At 38.9% G+C, this 12,070-nt stretch overlaps 1 protein-coding gene across 1 annotated transcript in view; it reads right to left on the reverse strand.

Moving 5' to 3' along the window:
* Positions 1 to 749: 749 nt before the first annotated feature.
* Positions 750 to 12,070, reverse strand: part of dbpa (D site albumin promoter binding protein a) — a 38,688-nt gene continuing 27,367 nt past the window's right edge. The window contains exons 4-5 of the mRNA XM_081612411.1: positions 7,247 to 7,500; positions 750 to 4,663 (exon numbers count right to left, since the gene is read on the reverse strand). Of these exons, the coding sequence (XP_081468537.1) occupies positions 4,448 to 4,663; positions 7,247 to 7,500 (470 nt within the window). The 3' untranslated portion in view covers positions 750 to 4,447. The remainder of the gene's footprint in view (positions 4,664 to 7,246; positions 7,501 to 12,070) is intronic.

The following is a 12,070-nucleotide window of genomic DNA, read 5'->3' on the forward strand; positions in this document are numbered from 1 at the left end:
GTCTTGTGGTAGATGGCAAAAGAACTGAATATGCAAATCTCTAAGATAAATTGAAACATTTGGAAACAGCAAAAAAAAAAAATAGCCAAAAACAATAATTTCTAACAAACATCATTAACACTTTGTTCATAAGTGAGCAAAGTGTTAGTCTTTACAGTATGCCCTGATCATTTTTTGTGTAAATAAGTCAATTAACTCATCGAGTGAGATAAAAACTCTCCAGTACATAACCACTATAAAAAGAGAAAAATGTCCCTCCCTGTGTTCTCTCTATAAATATTAGGATCTGACCTCAAATATGCAACATATTCCTGGCGTCAAAACTGAAAAAAAAAACCAGAAAAGCCATTTGAAAAACTAAGTACCCCCATGATTTAATAGCTTTTCGCAGCCAACTGGAGAACTGGCAAGAAAACTGCAAGAAATCTGGCAGACGTCTTAATTGTTTAGCATTTGTGAATAATCTCTCTTACCGTAGTTTTTTGTTTGAAAGAATATTTCACCTTCAAATCCATTTACATTAATTGGTTCTGCAACACCACACACACTATGACACACACTTATCACAACCATAAACCTGAAATGTGTTTCATAGATTCACATGATTTTCCTTTGTCATAATTTTTTTTTTTTATATGAAGTCAGTGATCATTCAATAGTTTTCTGTTTCACACACTGTCTATAACAGAACAGTTCTGTCACAAGGTTTGAGCTCACTTTTCAATCACACATTAAGACACTTGAGAAGCTTTGTCAGTGAATAGGGATTAGCCTTTATTTGTGTCTGAAGGGAGAAAAAAATACCAACATATGCCATCACCGCTGTGGACTGCGCACAATGCTGGTGAGGAGTCCGGCTGGAGTTGCGCTTGTAGTTCATAACAGTCAATCACGACAAGGAGAAGTTGGCTGAGAATCCACAAAGTTGAAGAAGAAATATCAAGGCTGTGTCCATTATTGTTATCATCGTTATTGTCAGTATTACCCGCATTGTCGACAGCAGCAAATTGTTGCTGCCTCCATGTGAAGAGTGGGCCTCAAACACCCGCCAGAGAAAATTGCAACACGCTCAACAACACAATTACATAGAAAAATAGCACTGTCAAAAGGTTTCTGAAAGGTGTGTGTGAAAGAAAATCATAAATCCCAGATATCTCAAGAAAGAGCATAAACCTTCATATGCGCTTGGAAGGAGCTTTGAGATTCCTTTTTATGGGGATTTATAGTCAAAAGTTTGTGTCAGACTAGAAATATTACCTTAAAAAGAGGACAAGAAAAAGGTTTACACATACTCACTGCAGATCAAATAAAAGCTGCTGTTGGGAATCAAAGGGTGATGTGCCAAAAATCAAAACACAACATCTCCTAAAGAAAACAGGCAGGAAGCTATTTAAAAGAAATACAAGAGCAGCAATAATTACAACTGTGACTAAATAGCAGGTAAAAAAGTTGGTATGTGTAAATAAGAACTGGGCAGTTCTAAAATGACCCACATCCCTACCTCTGTTAGTGTGTAATGGACCGCAGCCAGATGCCTGCCAAGCTTTGAACTTGATGCACAACATTGTGGTGCATTTGGAAAGTTTGTAACTTTTGACTCAGAAACTTTGAAATAGCATGTGAGTGTTGAAGCAAAACAAAATGTCCAAACTATTCAAACAATTTTTATGATTATCAATTTTATACAAGTATATTTCCATCTGGTTCCACTTTTATCTAAATAAAAAAACTTCTTCCGCATCTGAATAAAATGTAGAAAAAACAGTAGAAAACAGCACAGATGAAACTGCTGTAAACCTGATTGAATGCCTGAAGGTGGTGATAGTGACAGTATCACTAACATGAAAGTGTAAAAGAATGCCTTGATTCTTTCTTAAACTGAAATATTTAATTCATGTTTAATATATTTTAATATCAGAGAATAAATATATTATTGTTGTTCAATATTTAAACGTGAGAAACTTTCTTATTTTAACAAAAACGTTCTCGTCAAAATGAGATACAGGTCTTGAATTTATTTCCCAGCTTACAGTCCATATAAAACAAATAGGAACAACTTTTTTAAACTAAAATGCTGTTTTAGTATCAATGGGGGGTGAAAATGCAGTGGGAAGAGATTCGATATTAGCATTTTAGCATGTTAGCATTGAGCTATGACCAAGCGGCTTTCTTGGAGCCAGAAACATGGTGGATCTAAAATGTAATCAGTTGAAATCTCAATGGTAAAAAGTGAGCATCTTTCAGTATCAACATGAATATTTTTTTTCTTTTTCATGATTACCAATACAAAGTAGCAGCACCTAGTGGTCACCTCTCATAATAAACCTTTCTGGCGTTTCTGAATCCAGAGCTTGACAGGCATAGCAACAGTAACTATGGGGATTAGTGAAAAGTCCTGAGGCCTGTTGTTGAACTTTCTATGAAATATTGAAGTGAGTTGGTTATAAACTCAACTAAACTGACAACTAAATATTAGACTACAACTTTTTCTTCAAATAAACCCTCCCAAAAATCTGGTTTTTGATTAAAGATTTTTTTGCGTCTGTTTTTATTATCGTAGTTGAACAGATTTTATACCTCAGACAAAAAAAAGAAACACCTGAGAGAAATCTTGTTTTTTCTGTAATATATTCAATTATGTATGTTACAACTATAATCACATAATTCAAGCATATATCGTATACACATATATATATATTTAGTGAATACTTTAATATTTAATAGTACAGTTGTATGGTACAGTAGCAGTAGGATGCGTTTCTCTTTCTCATTGGGTAAAGTTTGAAGGAGAGGTATAGACAAAGTGTTTGTGTGTAAATCTGTATAGAAGTTTTCATTACGTTACACAACAAAGGAAAGAAAATGTGAACTAAAAATAGGAATAAAAGACAAAGAAAATATATAGGCAGTTTAGTAATGTGTTTGAGATGTGTAAATATGATTATCGTCTGTTGGGGTGTGTGTGTGCGTGCGTGTGCGTGTGTGCGTGCGTGTGTGTGTGTGTTTGTCAGGTGGAGGATCAGGTCAGCACCATAGAAGTCCATAACAACATCACCAACAACAATAAAGATTCAAATGAGGGAGAGGACTGGGCGTGTCTGTGTGTGTGTGTGTGTGTCTGCATGCTGACATTTTCAGTCACAACCCTAAACCAGTTAGCGCATTTCCTGGACATGACTGAGGAGTAACTAGAAAACACACATGAGCAGCTCTTCTCCTAATTAAATGCAATCCTGCCAGCAAAACACTGCTCTCTTTTTCTTTGCTCTCAAACATCTGCTCACATCCAGCTGTTTGGATGGCTAATTACTTCCTGTATTAATATATTTTTTTTCCTTTTCTCCTTAACCTTCGCAAAAAAAAAAAAAAGCCCTGTGATTATTAAAAGTCGGACACGGAATCAAGTAGAAGAATACAACTCAAGTGCTCAAACCGAGCTCACAAGGAAAAAAAAACGAACACTAAAGTTTCTTTAAGCTATACAGTTTTTGTTTCTTCCTCTGGTCATGCTTCCGTCTCCCTTCATCGCAAAGAAAAAAAAAATCATTACTGAGTTACCTCGCCTTGTCTGTGCGAAATACCTGATTCAACCTTGATACATTCTCTGTTACACATCTTCCTCTGACTACCCCGCTCCGTAACATTGAAAATAGATCTTTTTGTTTACTAGCAATAATCAGCTGAGAGGAAAAGACTTATATGTGGCCCCGTGACTGTCCAGCTGAAATCCCCGCCCCTTCCCCAATATATAAAATGTACAAAAGATTGTCTCTAAAATCCTCCTCCTTAATATCTCTGCTAATAGAAAAATATACAGTAATCATTTGTCAAAATCTCTTTGCGTTCTGGACGAAAACCCTGCATGACTTCTTCCTCCTCCTCCTCCTCCTCCCTCACCGTTTTGCTGGACTAGTTCTATCTTCCTGCCCAGTTCAAAAATATAAGATTTTTGTACTAGTTATAGAAAAACTCCATAAAACAATTACACTTCTGATCTCTCCTGGCTTGTGTCCATGCCTTGAGCTTAAAAAGTGACATTTCACTGGCATACTGTGAACTCAACACCCTGTTTGAACTGGCCAGAGCAGCAGGTCAGAATGCACTACCTGCAAAAAACGCAGTGCAACACCGGGCGCAAGCACAGCGTCGGAGGGGACGGATGCGGTGTGACCGTACAGTACAGAGTGTGGATTCAGTGAAACAGCAAATACGAAGAGTCAAACTGGGGGAAAGTGGCACCGCTGCGCTTTTCAGTCATGGCACCCTGCTAAAACTCGACCAAACTGGCCATGTTTGCGCCTGGTGTCACACAGCGCTTACTGCAGATCTACTCCGGCTTTGCCCCCTCGCCACTTCAACTAAAGTGCTGCTGTCGTTGGGTTGTACCCTTCTCTCAACTCCTCTTCCTCTCCAGATCCTTCCCCTCTCTCGTCGTCCTCCTCCGCCTTCACAAGTCTCCGTGCCGACTCTCGTACTTGTTGATGATGTTCCTGCAGCGGCCTAGCTCCTTCCTCATGTCGGCCACTTCCTGCCGGAGGGTGGCGTTCTCCCGCTCCAGGAAGGCGGCGCGCACCGAGATCTGGTTCTCCTTCAGCCGCCGTGCGTCTCGCGAGCGCTTGGCCGCCTCGTTGTTTTTCAAACGCCTGCTCCAGTACTTCTCATCCTGTTGGCGGCGCCGGTGTGGTATGTTGGGGTGTGTGGGGGGGAAAAGGTGAAGGGAGGACAGAAAAGAAAAAGAGGAGCGGGATGACAAGGGTCAGTCATGTGATGAGTAGAAAGATGGCAGGAAAGGAAAAAAGGCAACAGCTCAATGCTTACAACTAGAGAACATTTAAAGCTACGACAGCACACAAGAACAGAAGAAACGCTACAAAGGAAGCCTAGTTTTTTTGTGGAGCTGCACAATACATTACAAATAACCTCCCAATTCTGGCTAACACCATCCTAGACTATAAAATGGATGGATAGATAAAAATCTACATTTTCTTGAAGCCTGCTTAACTACTTGAACATGAAGCTTACATCAGGCAAGATTAGAAAAATGTGAACAAATATGGAAGAATAAATATCATTAGTAGAGCTGAAAATTAATGGTGATTATCAAAATAATCATCAACTAATTTAGTGGCTGATTAATCATTAACTGGAGGCTCTAAAACATGCCATTTGAAAAGATGCACAATAAAAACCCATTGTTCAATGAACCCGTAGCGAATTCCCAATCCAGCTGTACAAAGCCGACCCGCTGAGCTGCTTTGTTGAACCAATAAACCTTCTGTAGAAATCCTGCAGCAATACTGTAGTTTGAAGGTCACATAAAAAAATTCTGACTTTCTACTGAAGATCAAACAAGGAGATTATTGGGCAGAGCAATAACATAAGGGCCTACAGAGCTGAAAAAACAGGTCAAACACAAACCAAAACCAGAGATTTCTATCTGAACGATTTATGATGAGCGGATCAGCGTGGGTCCAAAAGAATTACTGCTTCCTTCACAGATCGATCTACATCTGGTTATCGTCAGGCCACGACTACAGGCAGGAAAAAAAGGCACTTCTGCAACAATTATTATGAGAATAAGAGTTACACGTTACCTCAGCTGTGGTGTTTTCATATTTTCATTATTTGTTTGTTTGTTTTTGGAGATTTTCTCAAAAGGTTAAACCTCACTTAGCATAAAACATTTCCTGCCGCCGTTTCTGTTGGCGTAAAATCCTGTGAAATAATTTGATTTGCGATGCGATTCACAAATACTCTGCATTTTATTTTTGCGGTGCTGATCCTGCTCATGAAGAGCTGCTGCACTGATATGAAACGCACCTTTAGGATTGACCCAATATCATTTTTTTCCCATAGCTGCACACATGATTGATGAAACTAACCGCGGCTGAACACGGCGAGGTGAGTGCCTTCATCTCTCCATAAATTATAAGCGCTTCAGGAGATGCAGCTGCTCTGTGCTGAACTGTGAAGCCATGAGCAATTGATCACAGCTTTGCCTATTGTGCAATGAGCTGAGGACAAAATATTTTAGAGCTTTTGTCAAGAGGCATTAACACCAGCTGGACGTCGCGCTACCTAAGGTTTTTGGTTTTTTAGATTATTTCAGCACAGAGCGGTGACCTTTGTGATGATCAAGTTAAGAATTTAGATTTAGATTTTTATTTTTTGTCTCATGTCATTTGAATCAGAAGAAAGTCCCTGAAATCATTTGATTATTGGAAGTCAACTTTTTTTTCTGCAAAATGTGATCAAATCATGAAAATAAATGCTCCATTCAGGATTATGTTGACATATTCATTGTGTCTTTTAGCACATAATTATAGTGTGACATCCAGATCAACAGAGTTTGAAGCAAGTCAACCAAAAATATTTAAACGCTCCAAAATGTAAAATATGAAATTACCGTATTTTCCGCACTATAAGGCGCACCGGATTATAAGGCGAACCTTCAATGAATGGCCTATTTCAAAACTTTTTTCACATATAAGGTGCATAGAATAGACGTTACGGTTGCCACCCGTCCCGTATCGAACCTACAGGACATGATTTGTTCTGTACTCTACAAATGTGGATGTGTAATAATAAAGAAATGGTCCCCGAGTACTTTATATAGTAGGCTGCCTCAGTCAATGTTTCACTCACGGTGTTGGTGTTGTGATATTGTGCCCAACTGCTTTCTGGGTAACACAGACCAACCGACACGCTGCCACCGCAGACTGTCTCTCTTCCCCCGCCCCCCCGGCTTTAAATGTATATGGGCTGGTCCCTTGGTAACCCTAGCCGAAGCACCCCGGATGAATGTCTAAAGCCACTTTGTTGACATAAAGAATGTATGAAATGTAGTTTTCGCGACTGGGCCGGGGCGTGGCCAGACGATGGTCACCCTTCAATTATCAATTATCCCAGCATGCACCGCGCGCTTCTTCTTCTACGGGCGAAAATGAAGTCGGCGGCTGCTTACCGTAGTTGCTAGACTTGTTGTGGCTCAATATTGGTCCATGTATAAAGCTCACTGGATTATAAGGCGCACTGTCGACTTTTGAGGAAATTTAAGGCTTTTAGGTGCACCTTATAGTGCGGAAAATATGGTACATATAATTACAAATCTATCTATATTTTGTTTGGATCATAATTTGTATTTGCTGGATTGATGTACCACCCAGTTTCAACAAAGAAACACTCTGCTACAGTGAACAGATTGGTTTTTATGCCAGACAGAAGTGGATTGTGGGAGATGTAGTACCTTCTGTTCGTCTGGGACCAGCATCTTGCGAGCCTTTTTGATCATCGGCTGAGGCTTCAGCTCGTCGTCCGAGAAGCGATGCCGCCGTGGGTCAAAGGCCTCCTGCCCCGGCACACTGGACAGTGCCAGGTCTGCCGGGTCAGGGTCAAAGTTCACCATGATGTCGCTGCTGCCGTTGGCACCAGCCGGAGGCCCGGGTGGCCCTGGAGGGCAGGTGGAAGTGGGCGAGGGGTCCTGGGGCACTGACTGCCCACCTACGGAAAACAAAATATGCATTTTTGTATTTTTATTAGGTTCCTTACAGAGGTGTCCCAGGATACATATTTAATTTCGTCTTCACATAATTCTAACATTATTCACAAAAACAGAAATTAAGTAGGTATTTCTCCAGAAATTGGATCTTTACATCCAAATTTTTTACTCCAAGACATATTAAATGTTTCAGTGAAATAGTAAATAATTAAATATATACATTCAGTGTAACTACACCACCAAACAAATTTAACCAAACATTATTTAAACTGTGTGCTAAGTCCTTTTAATCGCCTTCATGTTTCCACTGATCTCTGATCTGCTTTACACGCCACTGACATGCAAGGAAAACAGAAACAGCAGCTGAATTACTCGTTTGGTTGTCCACTCATCATCATCATCATCATCATCATGGAGTTTAGAGCTGCAGATTAGAGTCCATCTGCTGCCAGAGTGCTGCTTCCACATGTCAGAGAGCAACAGCAGAGCTGAAGGCAAACAGGATGAAGATGATGGAGGAAAAGATCCCAACAGAGGGAAACGGAATGAGACGACCAAAAAAGAGATTTTACGATTTTGCGTCAGATGAAGCTGTTCTGTGCTGATTTGTCCATATGTTTGGAGTCATTATCATAATCCTGGTGAAAGACCCAACAACGACTCATCTTAAGCTGACAGAAGTCTTCAGAGTGAAGTGCCCTGGTGGTTCGCAGAGTTCAAAACCCTTACAACTACAAGCAAAGCAAGCCCACAGCATCACAGATCTTCCACTTAACAGTGAATGCAAAATCCTTTTCTGCATGTTCTTTAGTTTCTTTGACAACTGGTCAACATAGAGTGATTGTTGCCTGAAAAGCTTCACTTTATTCTCCTCTGATGAAGGCAAACATATTTGTTAGCATGTAGCATCTAATGGTTGTTATGGAGACTTAGTATATTTATTTTCTTATATTGTAAAATAAATTAACATGCATCTGCCTTGTTTGTATGATAGGTTTTCTTGTCTCTCCCATTAGGAAAGATAATTGAGAAATGGATCATATTTATGTTACAGTAAAAAAAAGGTATTTACAGATCATTCCAGGACACTGCTCAACTTATAAAAAACTAAATTAGAAATTATGATAATGCTGCATTTACTTTTATTTTACAAGTTAAAGGCTGACAATAATTGTGCCTAATAGTTATCATTACTTATACTTATTAAAAAATAACAAATTAACCAGATGATTCTAAGTTGTTCTTGATTATTATTCATTAATTCATATTCTTCAGATGTGCTTATATATGGTGTAATTACATTTGAAGCTGCAGTTGTTGATTTGTTAGAAACAGGAAATTCATAGATATTTTTTCAACAAGCTCTTGGTATAATGCAAGCCTCGGGGTATTGGTCTGTTTTTGGAGCTGCATAAACCATAGCTGTACATTCTGTCCCCAAGGCCTCATCCTGAGCCTGAAATGTCCATAAAGGGGATTACCCCACAGGTCATGAACATTATGTTCCAGTTCATCTCAGAACAGCAGTAAAGAAGAAGCCCTGGCTGTTTCCTTTCCCTTTTCTCTCTGCTGTTTTATACTTAATTATGGTTGTGTTCAATGTGTAAAACTTGCTTTTAAAATCTGTTTAGCACTTAAAACTTATTCTTAAAACAAAGTAAAAAAAAATGCAATGACAAAGTTTATCCACCTGGTGTCAGTGTTGAGTCAGAAAAACTTGCCAGAGCAGAAGTCGGAATTTTCTTTCTGTTCTTTGACACATTAAAAATCTAATTTCACTTCAGATCTACAATAAGACATTAGTGATCACTTGCATACAATAAAATGTTGATTCAAGAATGCATAATTTATATAAATTTGAGACTATTTTAGGTCTAAAATAGTGTCGTGAGAGTACTGAATGACCATGAATACAAAGCCTAATTAAGGCTAAATCAGCCAGTGGATCCTGCTGGTACATTGTGTGCCACTGGATGTGAAATCCTTCCATGTAGCTCTTTAGCCTGCAGCTATTCTGCTTTAGCCTATCTTTGCTTTTCTGAACGGAACACCACAGAACCAGGAATAGTAAGTCCATTCTCAGCCAAATCATTGCACTCGCTAGTTATCATGACATTTCTTTCCAATTTGTGCTAACTGGAAAAACCTTATTTTAGTGCAAGGACATATCATCTCAATAGGGAGAAATTCAAATGTTAGCTTAGAAATCATTCGGCATTAGTCAGAAATGTATTGTGGCAACATTTGTAAGACACTTCAGAGCTCCGGGCTTTGTGCCACCATTTATAAATAGCTGCGTAGATGGTGAACAATATCAACCAAAACAGTGGTGGGAGCATCACACATAGTTTTCTGCTGCTTTTCCCGATGTGTAACCACAAAAAATATAGAAAGCTGCTTTTAATTAACATATTCAAATACGTATCTTGCCATCAAATTCACCTTGCTTTACTGTCTTGAGGACAGAAAGTCTTTCGTACAAACCCTTTTCCGGGGCTTTTTCTGCATGCAAAGCTTTTTTTTTTTTACATGAATGTCAGTCAAAGCAGCAGAACTGACACTGATTTGCTGCTTGCCACCTGCTGCTGCTCGCTGTCAGTCATGTCATTATTCATATCAGCTAAAAAAAAAACACAACCAACCTCTGACTGACAATGCATGAAGAAAAGTACGAGGGCTGAATGAAGTGAAGCAATTTTGTGAGAACCCCTTCTTGTAAGACGTCCAGCTGAAAACATTTAGTCATTGAGTGGACATGTAAACTTTGTGAATGGTGGAGGTTTTCAAATTTGAACTACGGCTGAACTCGGAGATAAAATCTTCTTAGTGTTGTTTACATTCAGATTGGCTCCTTCTTGACTTTGCTGATGACTTCCTTGATGAGCGCAGAAAACTGGCCCCGATTTACACTTTTACTTCGCATGTTATACCACATTACGTAATTTCAATCAATCGGATGCAGTTTTACCCAAAGTAGAGGTTTGATTTAACTGCAGTGACATGCAACCATCATGATTCTTCATCCTCAGCAGTAACCATACTGCAAAACTGATTCTTGTTCGATTTCTTACTTTTTACCCCTCATACATTCATACACTTTTCAAATGTTTGATTAATAATTAACTTATGGAAGGTTTTCAATAATTTCTTCTAAAGAACGCCTGGGCGTTCTTTATTTAGCAGAGAAAAGTGTCAGCATAAACTTTGAAACCGGAGCCTCTTTTTGTAGCAAAAGATTCAATATGTCTTCTTTGCCACATCATCACAGCTTACCAAAGCCCTCTACACTAAACATTTGGGTGCATTTTGGGTCCATGTGACTTTTTTTTATAAGTCCTTGATTCATTACAACTCTGCAATGAGAAGTCAAGATATCCAGAAGCAAAAAAAGTCATTTTTACCAGTGAGTACACGGCAAAGAGAACAAGCAAAGCAGAAAAGAAAAATTTTTAGACCTCCACTTAGCAAGTAGTTGATAAAAGCCTACATGACTTTTTCAACCCTGTCCTCTATACACTCTAAAATGTTGGTGCCTTTTTTCCTGAGCTTTTGAGAAGTTACCTTCAATAGTCAATGGCAAACTCAAAAAATGTCTTAAACTGAATTTATTCCTGTTTTTAATGCAGTGTTAATTCAATAAAAAAATCCTCTCAGAGCACTATACCTGAATAATGTGCAATTTATATTTTCTTACAAAGGATCGATCTAATTTGATCCTTTGCGTTTGTTTGACAGCCACTTTATTAGATCTTGTTGGTATTTGATTGGACTGTCTTTGTCTTCCAAACTGCCTAAATCTTTGTGTTGTATTTAATAACATTTCAGAAACATTCAACATAGCATCATGCAATTGGCACAGATTAGGTAGCTGAAAATCCATGTGAATTTCCCATTCCAACACTTCCTGAAGGTGCTCTACTGGACTGAAATCGGGTCACTATGAAGGCCACTGGAGTGCCATGAACTCACTATTGAGGAACTGTGTCAAGAAAATATACTGCATACCGTTACACCACCAGCAGCAGCGGCATGAACCCTTGAAGCAGGGCAAGATGGATCCACAACATCAGGTTCACAAAAATTATGACCCTACCAAATGGAAGTGGCAACTAAAACAGAAACTCATCAGACCAAGCAAAGGGTCCCACTGATATTGTTCAATTATGGCGAGCCTGTTGTCAAAAAAGGACAAACTAGCTTCCTTTCAATGGATTTGCCATCTTTAACAGACCATTCTGCAAGGATGAGAGATGCTAGTGCATGAAAATCCCAGCAGATCATCAGTTTCTGACCCGTCTGCAAGGCACCAACAGCCATGCCACATTCAAAGTCAGTTTAATCTCCCTCCTTCTCCATTCAGCTCAGTTTGAACTTCTGCAAATCTAGATACCTACAGACAATGAGTTAATTAGACAAAAACCTCTGCTCTGCATCGGGTTAAAAAATCATTATCAGGACATCCATACATAAAATCTGTGATGAGCTGAAAACGACAATCCTGAACATAGTATTGATAACATAAGAAATACCTTTACGTTAAATGACGAAAAAAATCTCCTAAATTCACAGAAC

Source organism: Poecilia reticulata, chromosome 11, assembly GCF_904066995.2.
Source record: "Poecilia reticulata chromosome 11, P_reticulata-male-v2, whole genome shotgun sequence".
Classification (NCBI taxonomy): Eukaryota; Metazoa; Chordata; class Actinopteri; order Cyprinodontiformes; family Poeciliidae; genus Poecilia; species Poecilia reticulata.